This window comes from Mercenaria mercenaria, chromosome 19 (assembly GCF_021730395.1).
Source record: "Mercenaria mercenaria strain notata chromosome 19, MADL_Memer_1, whole genome shotgun sequence".
Lineage (NCBI taxonomy): Eukaryota > Metazoa > Mollusca > Bivalvia > Venerida > Veneridae > Mercenaria > Mercenaria mercenaria.
In genome coordinates, this window is record NC_069379.1 from 9,303,680 (window position 1) to 9,321,315 (window position 17,636).

At 35.9% G+C, this 17,636-nt stretch overlaps 1 protein-coding gene across 2 annotated transcripts in view; it reads left to right on the forward strand.

The window, feature by feature from the left end:
* Window positions 1–6,691: 6,691 nt before the first annotated feature.
* The window catches only part of LOC123542143 (cytoplasmic polyadenylation element-binding protein 1-like), a 34,154-nt gene continuing 23,209 nt past the window's right edge, over window positions 6,692–17,636 (forward strand). For both annotated transcript variants that reach the window (XM_045327811.2, XM_045327812.2), the window contains exons 1-5: window positions 6,692–6,917; window positions 9,500–9,659; window positions 15,337–15,450; window positions 16,680–16,766; window positions 17,238–17,547. In XM_045327811.2, the coding sequence (XP_045183746.1) occupies window positions 6,906–6,917; window positions 9,500–9,659; window positions 15,337–15,450; window positions 16,680–16,766; window positions 17,238–17,547 (683 nt within the window). In that variant the 5' untranslated portion in view covers window positions 6,692–6,905. The remainder of the gene's footprint in view (window positions 6,918–9,499; window positions 9,660–15,336; window positions 15,451–16,679; window positions 16,767–17,237; window positions 17,548–17,636) is intronic.

Sequence of the window (17,636 nt, forward strand, 5' to 3'; positions counted from 1 at the left end):
AATATATCCTGGATTTTTTGTTTCTTAACAGAAGAACCACATTTTAATTGTTATAACACATTGTTTTTTAGTGTAAACCTATTATTGTCACTACCTTGTGTAGAAATCTGTTTTGGAGATGGAAAAAATCAATAAAGCATGAGGAATCTATCTTTTGTGTTGTTTTTAGCTCGACTATACGAGGTATGAAGAGCTGTCCTACTCGATCTGGTGTCTGCATCAGCGCCCTTCCACGTCCACACCTTGGTTAATATTTTGATGCACTTTTCTTTATCTCTGTAGTTACTTTATGGATTTGTTTCAGACTTAAAATAGTTATTTTTCATCATCACCAACATCATGACACAAGGGCCCTAACTCTCACACCAGTATTTCATGAATTACCCCCCCTTTTTACTTAGAATTTCAGGTTAAAGTTTTGATACAATTTCACTCTATTTAAGTTATTACTAAATGGATCAGATTCAGACTTAAAATACTTGTTCCACATCATCACTCGCATCATAAGACACAAGGTCCATAACTCTGGCATCAATTTTTCATGAATTATGCCCGTTTTTAGCTCATCTGATTTTTTGAAAAAAAATGATGAGTTATTGTCATCACTTGAGCGGTTGTCGGCGTCGGCATTGGCGTTGCCTGGTTAAGTTTTATGTTTAGGTCAGCTTTTCTTCTAAACTATCAAAGCTATTGCTTTGAAACTTGGAATACTTGTTCACTATCATAAGCTGACCCTGTATAGCAAGAAACATAACTCCATCTTGCTTTTTGCAAGATTTATGGCCCCTTTTGTACTTAGAAAATATCTGATTTCTTGGTTAAGTTTTATGTTTAGGTCAACTTTTCTCCTAAACTATCAAAGCTATTGCTTTGAAACTTGGAATACTTGTTTACCATCATAAGCAGACCCTGTACATCAAGAAACATAACTCCATCTTGCTTTTTGCAAGATTTATTGCCCCTTTTGGACTTAGAAAATCAGTTTTCTTGGTTTAAGTTTTATGTTTAGGTCAGCTTTTATCCTAAACTATCAAAGCTATTGCTTTAAACTTGCAACACTTGTTCACCATCATAAGTTGACCTGTACAGCAAGAAACATAACTCCATCCTGCTTTTTGCAAGATTTATGGCCCTTTTGGACTTAGAAAATATCAGATTTCTTGGTTAAGTATTTATGTTTAGGTCAACTTTTTCTCTTAAACTATCAAAGCTATTGCTTTGAAACTTGCAACACTTGTTGACCATCTAAGCTGACACCTGTACAGCAAGCAACATAACTCCATCCTGCTTTTTGCAATAATTATTGCCCCTTTTGGACTTAGAAATCATTTTCTTGGTTGAGTATTATGTTTAAGTCAACTTTTCTCATAAACTATCAAAGCTATTGCTTTAAAACTTGCAACAGTTTTCTACCATCATAAGTGGACACTGAACATCAAGAAACATAACTCTATCCTGCTTTTTGCAAGAATGATGGCCCTTTTTAGACTTAGAAAATCATGGGTAGGACAATATTTCTATTACACAAAAAAAATCAGATGAGCGTCAGCACCCGCAAGGCGGTGCTCTTGTTTTACCTAGAATTCAAGGTTAATTTTGATACATTTTCACTATATCTCTGTTACTGTGAAATCATTTAATTTCGTGGTTTTGGCCAAAACGGCTGTTTCGTGGGGACGTTAATTCATGGATTTTCAATTATCAAAAAAAAAAATGTTTTTTTTTTCGTAATTTCCACATGAACAAATCTTGCAGAAAGGATTTCATTCAGACTTGAAATTGTTGTTCCACATCATCACTCACATCATATGACACAAGGGCCATAATTCAGTGCTGATGCCAATATGTTATGAGTTATGCCCTCGTTTTACTTAGAATTTCAGGTTCAAGTTGTGATGCACTTGTGGTCTGTCTCAGTTATTACTAAATAGATTTGATTCAAACTTAGATTATTAGTCACATGATATGGCACATGACGCATTACTCTTGCAGGAAGTTTCCATGAATTATGTCCCTTCTATACTTATTTATATGTTTTAATACACTATATTTATCTCTGTTATTACCTACTAGTATCAACAATATTAAGTCCAATATCTTCCTCTACATGGAGTCATTTAACACTCCAGTAACAGCTCCATCTTCCTCAGATGTGCCCAATTTCACCATCGGGCATCGAAATAATCGAGCGCCGCCGTCTTCTCTGGCTCTTGTTTCTGTACGCTAATAATAAAATAGAGGAGAACCCTAAAAAAGATCAATAAATCGTGGGTTTGTAACAGAATCTTCAAAAAATTAATACAGCATGGGGATTTTAAACAAAAATTGGGAATCGTCAAAAAGTCAGTACAGCATGGGGTTCTTAAGGAAAAAAGCACGTCAATGACTCGGCGCGAAACAACTGAATCTTTTTCTTCATTTAGAAGTAATTGCAATTGTTCTGTACGGAGTTCTCGACATGGGGAAAATCTTGTAAAAATCGAAAATGCGAGGGAAACTTAGAAAATCAGAGAAGCATGAGAAATCTTTAAACATGCAGTTGGTAAATCTTAACTCGTCGGCAATGGGAAATTGTAAGAAATCCAGAATCTTGCATTACTTAAAGATGTTGAAACTGTTAAACTATAGAAACATTTCCACATAGGTCATTTATTGACACTCTAATGCAATTAAGTTTGCAGAAACGGAGCGCAGCGTAGTGGGGGCAAAACTTAATGCATTAGAAATAAGGTTCATTAAAATGATACCAAATCACAGACAATGGTATTTTCGTACCTTTATGTAGAATGCTAGCCCGGCAGCAAATTTTTCGACGCATCAAATGAATGAGGAGAAGAGCTATGTAAGGTAGATATATGCAGGCCAAGTCTGTCCACTGAGAGGGGTCCGGGAACATGCCTTCCTTGAATGCGAAGGAAAATCTGGGGCCAAATCTGGTTAACAAACTCGCTCGATCAGTTTTGTATGCGCATTCTGTGAAGTTATACAAGCAGTGATGACATACCTACACCAGGATAAGAAGGTTGATTTTCTATGTAGATTACATCCATTTTTGTCAACTTGTATAATACAGACAGTATGAAGACAGTTATGGAACGCCACTAACAGCTCAAATTTATCATTATGCTTCAGTTGGGAGGGTCATAAACCCATAAAACTACATTTTATGTTCCCGCTATAACTAAGAAAATTACATAGGTAAAAATCAATTGACTTTTTTTTTAAATAACTTTATACAAGAGAAATGTCCGCGGTTATCAGTCGATCAGGGGTTCAATTCATTGTAAGATATTTAACATTTTTTCACCGTCTATATGCTTAATAAAGAATATAATAATTATGTTCTTGAAATGGTGTTTTAAGAAGAAATATTCAAGATTTTGTTATTAATGTCTGCTGCAGCTTATATCTTTGCGTCCATGATTTCCTAACAAACATATCAGATTCTGCGTTAGGACGACGTGTTGAAATAAACGAGTCATTATACAGAGTGCAGTTTAAGGTAAGGTTCTCAGCGTCCTCGACCCAGTTGCTCGAATCTTTAACAAGCTGTTAAACTAACCGCTTGTTAAATTTTTGATTTAAAATACTAGACTTTGTGGAAAACATTGGTATGGTGTTGTAATTTTACTGTAAAGACATTTTAGTGTTAAACAAAAATGTTTTTTCTAAGGTTTCTGAAATGTCAAAATACAACCCTGAAAGTTAATCAACTGTTAGCTTAGTCACTTGTTAAAGTTCCGAACGACTGGGTCCAAACAGCGAATGTAACATAGATTTAGCCATTAACTAATAAACTATTTGCTGTATTTTATAAGGGAAACCATGCAGCCAGGGAGCCAGGCCGGGTATGTAAATGTGCCTATTTATGAGAATAATTGTTTTAAAAGTTTAAACTATTCATTGACTAGAAACCTCTGTTAGACAGTGGACGCATATTTCTAATTCAGTATCGTATTAGATTCCGGCATTTGCAGGCTAGTAGAGCTAATGGCCAAACATTATGGTGTCGGCCCAGCACAATTCCTCCTCCTTTGCTGTATAGTAAAACAAACACTTTTAGACATGGATTGTGAATATCACAACAAAATTGCGGCATTGACAGCTCTGTATTTCTAAAGATTAATACTATCCCAGTCAATATATCACAGAAAAACACCACCATCAACAATGAACTTTTTTTTGCTACACATCAAAGTATCTAGTCCATGTTTAAATTTCCCACTGACATCTGTCATGGCCGCCAGTTTGGTGTAGATTTTTAATCTTTCCGCACAGAAATGTAGTCCTGAAAAACATACATAAAACAACTGTTAAAGACATCAGAAATGACAAAAAAAAATGTACACAGTATCAATAAATACATTTGGAATTTAACATGTCAAAGTAGGGATAGCGTTAAATTGGGGACTTAAAAATTTCAAAGAACTACTTCCTACCGGGGTGACGCCTTATACTGAAGTAGAATCCGGAGAATACCGTAACCGTACGGCAATTGCGGTGCTTTAACATAACGGTTAGCTGGTCACAATGCCTGCAAAGATACACATCATATCTAAAGCTCTCTAAGGACAAATATGATTACTGGTAAAGGCCCATAATAACAAGACCATAACGAAGATCAGTTCCAAGTCACTGCTGATTGCATACAAAAGTGGAGGTGCATGCATGACGTTTGCAAAATAACGTATATTGTAAATGCTGTTTCTTCTTTTTTAATTAGACAAATCAACGCACGATCTGCGGAGGAAAAAAAAATATCAACACTTTTTAAGACTTTCTTTAACATAGACAAGGAAGGAATTGACTGTGTATTGTCTTGTCGATTAAAACACGCTCTTTGATTAAAACACGTTTCCAAAAATGACCTATTTTTGGCTATTCCACCTAATTAGCATCCCTTCCTGTTGTAATTCAATCGTGTTAGAATGGAAATAGATTTCAGTTTTGCGTGCTTTCTTAGATTACTACGCATCTGAACTCAAATCTGTGTTTTATTTGCCAACAAAGCATGCAAAACTAAAATCTATTTCCCCAATAGCCCTTAAAAGACTGCATCTCGCAAAACGTTTCAGATGTTGAAGTATGAAACTCAAGCTGCGGTCTGAATTACAAAAAGAGAATATTGCTCTATAAGAATACTTTACAACAAGTAACTGATCAGTTTGCACTTTGTCTAGGGTTCCGGTAACCACGTTGCGGCTCGGTTCATCTTAAAAAGGACAAAGGCATTACAGTGTTTCAAAAGTTATTTGGATGGAAATTTGCCAAAAGCTTTGTGAAGTTTTCGCACATGTGGAAACCTACAGATATATGGGGAAAATGGATTGGGCCACATAAGAAATCATGCCGTGACAGTAGCCTAGTGATAGAGCGTCCGCCTCGCGGCAATCGTGCAACATCGAGCATTTCCGTATACTCCGGTAGCATAAAGGCCGAGGTGATCAGATTGGCCCCGCGAGAGGAGTTGCTGGTTCCCTCCCTGAGCGCGCCATAACTGGAAACTGGGCTCCCTTCTCTTCGGTGGTGATAAATGTAAGTTGCAGAACTTGTTTCACAAATGACTCCAACCTTTAACCTACTAATTTAAATTTCTAAAATGGACTGGTCCATCATTCAATTTGAGCATTACCATTGTTAATAATAGGGTTTTTCACTGAAAATTTACTGACTGATCAGCGAACAGTGCAGACCATGATCAGCCTGCAGGCTAAAAGTTAAATAAATAAGTATAAACTAACACAATTGCTGAAAAGCAGTCAGTCAAAAACAAGCATATAATCATATCGGATATATTGAGCAGACGACTGTTATCTGATAAAGAATATCAGTTCAACAACTTTTGAAACTCCACACATAATGCAGAAGGAAATTGTTTGTGGATAGCAATACGATTTACCCCGGCCACCACCAAATATTGACTGGTACATATTGAATTTACATAGATAACTAAGAACACGATTTACAACAAAATGCTTCCTGGCAAAATGCAGACCTGTGTTATCTACAAAAACGAGCAATAACGAGATATGGCTAATGAAAGGACAAACTCGAATGTTATTACTTCCCTTTAATATAAAGTAAAGTGTAAGTGTAGTTAAGTAAATAATAAGTCGCTGTAAATACACGCATGTTGTGACTTTTACAGTACAAATCTTTGTCTTGTTGATATTATATGCAGGGGTTATTACCAACAACATTGATTAGGCACCGATTTTGCTGATATTGTATATACAATGTAAACAGCATCTGTCAACCTCGCCAGGATGCCGTTTCCAATCACTTTATAAAGCAACTTATATAAAAACTTATTCAAGTTCATGTTACACTAGATCTTACATTCTACAACTTTTTATACAACTATTTGAATATGACAAAAACGGCTTTCCATACTCTGCAATTAATTTCCCATTACACGCAAGGATTGGTCGAAATATTGCATGGAATGTTTTATTATTTTTGAGGGTGGGTCTGAGTAAAGAACTTCAAATAAATCCAAATTACATAATTAAACTTTATTATTTTAGCATTGTCAACGAAAAGTTTGAAAAAACTACGACGTAACATAACGTTTATAAATCAGAAACAAATAAATTTTCTTGGAAATGTATTCCCAATTTATATGAGTAGAATTCAACCCTCCCTAAGTGAAAATCAATTTGACCGGAAGCGACTGACGTCATTTTGCACGTTTTCTAAATGCGGGTGATCAACACGGATCTGATTGAACTGAATTCAGTCTGCATTTCGTACACCAACGAACAGTTTCACTTAGAAAATTGATAAATAAAATCGGACAAAAATACCGCACGGCAGACAACTTGTTGCGAAATTCCTGACAATTTCCGCGGGAAATATTGACACGAAATCTCGAGCTGTCAAGTGTCATTCAATTTATAGAAAAAATGACAGCAGTGGTGAGTGTAAATAAGTTAGTTTATTGCAGAATTTTGCATGTTCAAATAATGGAATAGTTGACATGAAAGGGAGCATTAATAACTAGCAACATGGTTATGGTGACAAAATAGTTGTGAAAATAATTATGATTATGCCAATGTGTCGAGTCATACGCACGTACGCCAACGCGTACATTTCATCAGCAGAAGTGGGAAAAAAAGATTTCCAGAAATTTAATAAAAACAGAATGCTAGGTTGCTGGGTTTGAATTTTGTTAAAGCAATGCTTCGCTATGATTCACAACTATGCTGATATATTTGGCGCATACTTCAAAATTGCCAAGGTATGCCCTTGGTGTCCCATGCATTATACAGCCCACCCTACTGTCCACCTATCAGGAATACACAGATGTTTGCAGGGATATTAAGGCATCGCCTACAGTGGCATCCATTTGACTCAAAATTTTACATGGAAATTTTCATAAAAATAAAAGATGACTAAGTGGTAACAATAAAGTCAATAAATTTGTTATAATTATGTTTTAAATATCTATGTGAACATATGCAAGTAGAAGGATGTGCATTTTACTACCTGTATTATGCCTTTATTCGATATTTTTTATGACAAAATTTTGCAATTTTATCTGCAGTCAAACTCAATATATATTCAATACATTTCAAAGATAATTACAGCCAATTGTAAAGCAGACCTTGAAGAATAAAGTCTTCAGAAATTATTTTGAAATTTTACCTGATTACTGAATTATCAATCAATTTATCCGATTTGTGTTATCTGTTTACACAAAATCTACATGTATATAAACAGATGATGTTATAGGATTATGTATAGGTTTACCTGGCTACCTGTGGTCAGTAATGCATGTACAAACAACATTTTAAATTAAATTTACACGGGGTTGTCTTTTTATGTTTAATGCAATAACCAGGAACAATTTCGACAAAAATCCGTAGGAGTTTGCAGTATACATATTGTACTATGAAATTAACTAAATTTTGTCATTGTAATATTTTTTATATTGGAGTTCTACTGCACATAAAATTTCAATATTTTGGGGTAAATTTTCGGTCTAAACCAGACTCAGATATTTTACAAGCGGCATATGTACTATAAATCATCATATGCTTCTTATGTTGATGATAATTTGACCAGCTGTTAAGGCTTTAGTGCAATTTTCAAGAGAAAAATACTCAGCGTGAAAATATGAACTGATACCGAATTGTGACTGTGGCGATGCCTTAACAGATAGTTTTTAAAAGGTTTTTTCACAAGCTGGAAGCCAAATAGATAATTTTTTGAGTTGAAGAAAATTATGAATGGAATTTAGAAGTACCTTATTAGAATTTGTTTACATTCATTTGTGCAAAATGGATTTATGTTTACACCTGTTTACGCACCACAGCCAGCATTTCTAGATCCTTGCTCAAATTTTCACATTGATTAGTTCCCAGGATTAAAAAAAAAATGTAATTTGCTTCAGTACTCTCGCATCAGACTGGCTACACAATGTTTTAACTTCCAACATATTTGTATTAATGTAATATTGTTAGGAGTTGGTGCACATTTTTATCATAAAATGAGACTGGTAACCTTATGTTACATGATGGGAGATGCCTTGCTTGGATGTACCAATGGCTCACAGATAACCTAGCTATGCCTGGATGATAGCTACAACTATAAAAATTGGCAAAATCAACATGAATACCTCTGGAGATACCAGTAATTGTAAAATGAAATATCTTTGGTTATTGAATCTGTATACCCCTACCTATAGCATGTGCCAAAGCCATGTTACAGGCATGCCACCTGTTCTGCTGACTGACTTGGTTATAATCGACAAACGTGTCACCATTTTAAATTCAGTTCTGACCATACACTATCACATTTATATTACATCTAAGGTCTATTCCAACATAAAAATAAAAAAAAATCTGGATTCAGGATTGGCATACTTCTGGTCTGAAACGGTTGTATGATGCAGGGCCCAAGAGTTTAGAAATTGACTTGCCCCATATCATTGGGGAGTTTTAGTGAAATTTTCCTTTGGCACCATTTGAAAAACATTTCTGGTTCATTCAAATATGATAGAAAGCTGCTATAAGATTAGACAAAAAAATGGAAAAAAGCATGAATTTGATAGAGTCTTGTGACCGCTGAACATGCAGAACTATGATCATTTGTAGTTCTAAGATATTGTTGTCTACATTCAATTTTTGTTGTCGAAATTGTTGGGAGGGACAGGGGAATGCTTTTTCCAAATTGAAGATATGACCAGGTGTTGGTTATAACTGAAATGGCTTGAATAAAACTCACCTGAAATTCATGTTTAGATAATTTGAGTTGCGCCATGAGAAAAACAACAAAGTGGCTTTGCGGCCAGCATGGATCCAAACCAGCCTGCACAGTCTGGTCAGGATCCATGCTGATCGCTAATGGTATTTCTATTGCAATAGGCTTTGAAAGCGAAAAGCATGGATCCTGACCACATTGCATGGATGCGCAGGCTGGTCTGGATCCATGCTGGTCGCAAAGCCACTATAATGGTTTTCTCATGGCACAGCTCATTTTACTTGTTCTGTAACAGGGTACAGAGATGCCTGTGAAGCAGGATGACTATGACAATGGTGTGAACTCTGGGAACTACATGGCAGGAAGTTGTGACATCTTCAAAAGAATAAATGCCATGCTTGACAACACACTAGATCTGACCAACCTTGCAGCTTACAACAATGATCAAGCTAAGCGTAAGTCAGAAATTGTTCTCATGCTTTTTATTTTGTTCTGTCGACCCTCTTAACTTCTAGCCAAATATCATTTTATTTCATTTATTTTCAAGACAAACATTTTCTACTTCCAGATGGATATTAACTTATTTTGCCCCACTCCCCAACCCACCCCACCTCTCCGTCCCACTTATAATTCAAAGTAGTTCTGGCCATACAAAGAAGATTAGGTTTACTGTTTTGTTCATGTTCCATCTGTTGGTAAACCCTTTCTGATCAGTAACTAAGGAATACTTGACAAATGCCTTGGGCCCTGAACCCTACTGCCCCCCATGTAGGTGGGCATATTAAAATGCATTGTTCGTCCGTGTGTCAGTGTCAATTCTTGTCCGGGCTGTAACTGTACATGTGCCATCTGTAAAGTGATTTTGAAACATTACTTGGCATAAACGTTCACCATAATGAGACAACGTGTCATGAGCAAGACCCAGACCCCTAGCTCCAAGGTGAATGTCACACTTTGATGTCAAAAGTTAACAGGGTCTGTTTCATGTCCGGTCCATAACTCTGCCATCCATGAAGGGATTTTTAAATAACTTAGCATAAATGTTTATCATATTGAGACAATATGTCATGCAGAAAACTCAGACCCCTAGATCCAAGGTGCAAAGGTTAACAGGGTCTGTTCTGTGTCCGGTTCATAACTGCCAATTTCATCAAGGCCCTATAATGAGATGACGTGTCATGCGCAAGACCCAGACCCCTAGCTCCAAGGTCAAAGGTTAACGTGGTCTGTTTCTTGTCTGGTCCATAACTCTGCCATTTATCAAGGGCTTTGAAAGTAATTTGACACAAATGTTAACTATATTGAGGTGTCGCGCTTACGACCCGTTTCTCTCAGGTCAAGGTCTAGGTCGCAACATGATTCATACCTAAACAATTCTGGCATATTTTGCGCATACAACTGTAGCATTCTTGGGCACACTTTGGGGGCATTTTATTTCATAAATAAACTTACCTGACATTACAGTATGGATTTCTCTCCCTTGATCCGCATAATAGACTTTTCCTATCCGGAAGATAAACTTTTGACCTCTCAAGGTCACTTCCGGTTAGGACACATTGTCAATATTCAGTTTCTCTTATCTTGTGAAAGTGTTCGCATCTCCGCTAGTTTTAGACTTTATGATTATTTTTGGGACACGTAAAGTGTTTTCAAGTTTGTATTTATTAGTAGTTACTTTCTACTGGAAGTGCTACAGTGGAATTTTAGTTATGGCGGCGAATAAATCGACGGAAGATGGGGAAATTTTATCCGATAATTCTATGACTTCGGACGTGACAAACGCGTTCCCACGGTCGCCATATTGTGAAATTGCAGAAAAATGGTGAAAATATGCCGCCTTTGACTCTTAAAAAGAAGGAAAAGGAAAAGAAACATTCTAGGTACTCTGAATTGAACAAACGTTTTTTCAGCAAATTTTTAGAGCAAAATTCTCATCGGGAACAAACTCGAGAGAATGTCTCAGAAGATTTGACAAACAAGTCGGATGTTTCAAGGACTGGGTTGTCACAAAGACGCACGAATCCAGTAATAAGTGATGGTGAAAGTGATGCTGAGGATCGTGTCTCAATTTTTGCATGTGGACAAATTTCACCAAATCACACGGAAAATATGTCTGACATAGACAATGAAATTGACACTCTCTCACAAAGAGAAAGTAATTTACCTGAAGCTCAAAAGAAATGTATTGTGGACATGTTTGGTGACGATGCCCTTGTAAAAAAGGATATCAAAAAAGACGGTCTTGTTTTAGACAGTTCCCAGATTGAAGTGTTGCAGAATAGTTTCAGATGTAAAGAGCCAAACTTTCTATCTGCTTTCTCAGAGGAAAATTTTGACCTTTTTCCTGTTGACAGTGAATCTGAAAAACTGTTAGAGGTACCTTCTCTTGACCCTTTGGTAGAATGCTGCTTGACAAAACGGTATGGAAATAAAGCTTCATTTGTAAAAACTAAAGGTAAGACTTTATACACACAGCCTTGTAAAATGGTTGAAAAAATTGCCTACAAAGGGCAGCAGGCAGCCCGTCTTGGTTTGATTATTCAGATGTATATTCAACAAAGTTTAGGTAATATGCTGCAATTTCTAGAGTCAGATGACTTCAACAAGGAGAAAGCTGCACAGCAAGTAAAAGATATATTTGCAATGTCTACCAAGTCCCTCGACCAGATTGGGAGGACTGGAGCTTTCCACCATATCATAAGGAGATCTGTAGCAATGACTGACACAGCCTTATTTGAACAGCCTGATCATTTAGAATTTTCAAACCTTCCATTAACTGGGGAAGGTGTGTTTGGCACTGGTTTGGAAACTTTGTTAAAGGCACGGAAAGAGAAAAAGAAACAAATTGATGATTTAATTCCAGATGTTAGAAAAAGAGATTTAAAACGGAAATTCTCAGGTTTTCAGTCAGAGTCTAACAAAAGACCAGCATTGGACAAACAGTATGATAAGGCTTCAAGTTCCACCTCTGGTTCAACGTCGTGGAATAATTTTCGTATCCCAAAGATGTCTAAAGATAACAAATTTGGAAACAGACCTCAGTCAACATACAGGTCAAGGGGCAACTATGGCACCTATCCACGTCGCTCAGCATCCTTCTCAACAGGTAGAGGAAAGCTGGCAAAATCAGATGAAAAATGACAATGTAAGTATCATAGTCAATTGCCCGGAGATACCCGTTGGGGGGAGGCTTTCATATTTCCTTGCCGAGTGGGAAAAAATCACCACCGACAAATGGGTATTGGATGTTATAAAACGGGGTTACAAACCAGAGTTTCTGGAAAAACCTCCATTTTTGGGTATAAAACCCACAAAAATTCCTTTAAAAGGCGAAATAGTTTTAATAACAGAAATAAACAGTCTTCTCAAGAAAAGAGCTATAGAAATTGTACCACCCAAAGAAATTCATTCCGGTTTTTACAGTACGTTGTTCCTTGTACCAAAAAAGAACGGGGAATTGAGACCGGTAATAAACCTAAAACCCCTCAACGAGTATCTCCGAAAACAACATTTCAAAATGAGTCACTACATCTGACTGCATGGTTGTTATCGACCGAAAGTTCTCGTCAAAAGGCTTTTCTAAAAACACAAGAAAATTACTGGAAAAATCATGGAGACATGGTACAAGAAAAGACTATAGAAGCAAATTCAGACAATTTAATAGCTGGTGTTGTGAACGGAAAATTGATACGTATTCAGCCTCTTTAGCTAACTGTGCAGATTTTTTGACACATTTGTTTGAAAAAGGTCTCCAATACAGGACAATAAATGGGTACAGGTCAATGCTATCGTCAGTTTTAGCACCTGTTGAGAATATTCCAATAGGCCAACACCCTTTTATTATTCGCTTACTTAAAGCTGTGTTTAATGAACGTCCCCCAGTTAAAAAGCTTGTGCCTGAATGGGATCTTCTTATCATTTTAGGATGCCTGGAAAAAGCTCCATTTGAACCATTGAAAGATGTACCTTTGAAATACTTAATATGGAAAACTGCCTTCTTGTTGGCAATCACAACCTTTCGAAGATGTGGTGATCTACAGTCTTTACAATTAGGTGAAGGTTTTGTGAATACTCAGAAACAAGGTCTTACATTTATTAGACCAGGGTTGTCAAAGCAAGATAGACCAAATCATCACAGTAGAAACATTTTTGTTCCTGCATTACCAAACAAGTTTTTGAATCCTAAACGTTGTTTGGCTCATTACTTAAAAAGGACTGAACCTTTTAGACGATCGGAAACAGGTCAAGACATAGTGAAGTTGTTTTTATCTATAAAAAAACCTCACAAGCCAGTTACTACACACACTATTTCTAGATGGTTGGTGGACACAATCAAATTCTGTTACAAAAAAGAAAATAAATCTGTGGAGAAAGTCAAAGGACATTCTACTCGTAGTGTGGGCCCATCTTGGGCACTGTTCAAAGGTACATCAGTTCAACAGATCATGGAGGCAGCAGACTGGTCAAGAGAGACCACATTCACCAGATACTATCTGAAACCTGTTAATTTTGATTTTATGAAGGTGTGAGGAAACACACATGAATGACATTATATTATATTTTGATACATAGGTATCTCATATCTTGCGGATCGCTGTGTTTTTGTACAAATTTGGGATAGTGTTTGTACTTGGGAAAGTACAGTGTTTATGGGTACAGACTTTGAATTATGTTAAGTACTTAGGAAAGTACATATTAACAGAACTATAATGTGTACATACTGTATATAGGATCAGAGTTGTTTTTCCATACATACTGTAATATAGAATCAGGAAGTTGTTCAGATGAGAAGATACTTTATACAGTTCTTCTGATTATAGCTTCACCAGTTTTTACATGGTGAGTAAAACTTTTTACATCATAACTTGTTATTTTGGTGTATTATAAACTGTTTTTGGTGGATATTTCATGCTATCAAATGACTCCCACCACCTGGCTAGGGTACTGCTATGGAATCTAGTTTAATCCATACTGTAATGTCAGGTAAGTTTATTTATGAAATAAAATTGGAAAATTTGTATAACAAATTAGAGTTTTATGAATAAATAATACTTACCTGACATTACAGGTTACCCACCCACCTACCCCACATGTCATTTGGTATTCTTGGCGAACACTTTCGCCAGATAAGGATACTGAATATTGAACATGTGTTCTAACCGGAAGTGACCTTGAGAGGTCAAAAGTTTATCTTCCGGATAGGGAAAGTCTATTATGCGGATCAAGGGAGAGAAATCCATACTGTAATGTCAGGTAAGTATTATTTATTCATAAAACTCTAATTTGTTATACAAATTTTCCAATTTGTCACTAATAGTGACAACTCTCGTTTTGTCATTATCTTAAGACTGAAAACAGTTTGTGATCTGTTTGGAATATATGGTCTTCCAAGTGTGAAGAAGCACTAACATTTTTATGTAAAAAATACAAGAGTGATTCTAATCTATGCTAGTTAAATTGAGACTTTTAGCATGTTTAGCATTGTTTTCTATAGCATTGTAAGATAAACTTGAGTTGTAAAAACAAATTTACAATATAAAAGAATCAAATGTTCAGTTGAAGAATTGGAATTCTGCGTGGATTAATTAGTTAGCTATAATTTTAGATCCATCCAAAGATGTGAAGCCTTTGTTTATGTTCTGAAACCTTTTTTGAAAAGTGAAGAGGATTTTTCTTTAAAATTGGACAAATTGTACTTGTAAGAATGGCAAACATCTAATTGGTCACTGATGATCCACTGAATTTGAATGGGACCTCCATTTTGTGGGAATGCATAACATCACAGTTGACAGATGTTATATAATATTTTACAAACAGTTATTTTGTTTAAACAATTGAGGATTCATAAACATATTAAGTAAATATTGAAGCATTGTACTTATGGGGAGACTAAATGGTGAAATAGAACTACCGTTTTTTTCATCTTTAAAGTAAGGAAAACATGAATTTATGCCATGACAGAATAACAATATTGGTCATGTTGGTAGAAGTCACAGAATTTGATGATTTTAAAGTAACTTACAAAAATAACAAAGTAACATGTAAGTATATATTTTGGTTGAAATATAACTGTGTTATTGCCATGTCTACATGTTATAACTGGAACATAAAATTTATGTTACACTGTTGTAGATGCTTTAGCCCATATGCCAATTTTACCTGGTCCACATAGTCAACAAGGAATGAACCATGGTACAAACACAGGTTACCATGACAACCAGTATAACAGTACCACAACATACCCAGGTAAGTAGATGAACTGAACTGTCTTTTCAGTTAAACATAAATTTATGATTTTGGTCAAACTTGGGTCTCATAAATAATGAAAAATGATTAAGAATGGAAAAAAATATAGTAAGATGTAGGTTTAATAGGCTTACACTTAAAATTAAATGACAGATAGACAAGACTTGATATTGGTGTGAAAAAGACACTATACAGGCACAGATGTGCTAAACTTCTAAAATGGAGTGGTCCGGTTAATAAATTTGGGCAATACTACTTATTATTGTACCCCCCGACAACAAAGTTGTAAGGGGGGTATACTAGTTTCAGGTTGTCTGTCTGTCCGTCTGTCCATAGACGCAATCTTGTGCGCACCATCTCTCCTTATCCCCTTGACAGAATTTAATGAAACTTCACACAAGTGATCAGTACCAACAGTAGTTTTGCATGGGGCGTGTTAGGTTCTTTTAGAAAAAAATTTGCAGAGTTATGGGACTTTGTTTTTTTGTTACTATACTATATACATAGACACAATCTTGTGCGCACCATCTCTCCTCATCCCCTTGACACAGTTTAATGAAACTTCACACAAGTGATCTGTACCAACAGTAGTTGTGCATGGGGCATGTTAGGTTCTTTGCCTAATCTACCAAACCCTTGCACACAATTTAATGAAACTTCACACAAGTGATCAGTACCAACCCTAGTTGTGCATGGTGCATGTTACATTCTTTTAGATAAATATTCTGCATAGTTATGGGACTTTGTTTTTTGTTACTATACTGTATACTTACAGTCTATATACATACAGTCCACATAATTATGCAATCTTGTGTGCGTCAAATTGCAATGTACTGCGTCAGTGCATGCGGGGGGTACATTCATCACCTTTAGTGATAGCTCTAGTTCAAAGGGGTGTTTACTGAAAATTTACTAACTGAATAGTGAAAAGTGGTAGACCAAGATCAGCCTGCATGGATGTGCAGGCTAATCTTAGTCTGCACTGATCGCAGAGGCAAAACCACTTGCAGCCAGCAGGTTAAAGGTTAACATCTTCCTTTGTTGTTTTGTTGAGTAATTAACTGGCAAAAAATATGTTCCCATTAAAGGTTTTAACACAATCCTGCCTGTAGATAAGTTTTAAGTTTTAATTTCAGTAACATTAATCATTAAAAATAATTGTATATAAGGAGATATGAAAAACATATAAAAAACAAACCCTCAATTAATACCGGTAATTTCAATTTCAGGCTTCCAGTTGTTCTACCCAAGCACTGCCAATCAACAATACCATAACCAGAACTATTCCTCACAGTACAAATCTGACCCATATCAAGGTACATGTTTTGCAATAAAGAATCTTGAAACATTTTGTCTTTGAATGACGTAATTTATGGCCACTTTACCTAAATATTTCTCCTGTAGAAGTTGTACTATGAAATCATTAAAGGCTTAGAATGCCTTTGTTTATAGTGTGGCCGCTACATTTATTGTTTTGAACAAAACAAAAATTAATTTCTTGTTAAATCCTAATTTCAATAATTGTTTTCTCTATTATTTTTTTAAGGTTTGGATATTGATTGACAAATCAGAAAGTTTCTAATTACCTCCCTTTATGGCTCCAACTGTATATGTTTATGTTTAGTAATGAATTTAGTTTATGTTCCAAAGTCGAAATCCACAAATTCTTATCACCACAAAATGGCCATTTTGGGCAAAACCGTGCATTTCTATGCCCACAAAATTAAATGATTTTACAGTATTTTATAGTTTCAGTTTGGAATCGGCATGTTTCATCTCTGTTTTAGCATATGTACAACAGAAGTCTGACGTGTTCCCAATATCTCAACCATACAGTAAACCAGACAACCAGAATATCCAATTCTCTCAACCATACAGTAAGCCAGACAACTCCAACATTCAGATGAACCAGCCATACAGTAAACCAGTTTGTGACAATATCCAGTTCTCTCAACCGTATAGTAAACCATTGTCAGAGAACACGAATAACCAGTTCAAACTAGATAACATGCCAACTAATGCTATCACCAAGACAACAGAGACACCACAGAAACCCTCGAGGGCCATTAGAGGATCCCCAAATAATTCTGCATACAGGTACATAATTTTTGCTTCCCGATGGTTAATGCTTGGTGTTCGGATGTAAGTTCATCTGTTTTCAGTTATGTTTATACTGTCACACCTGT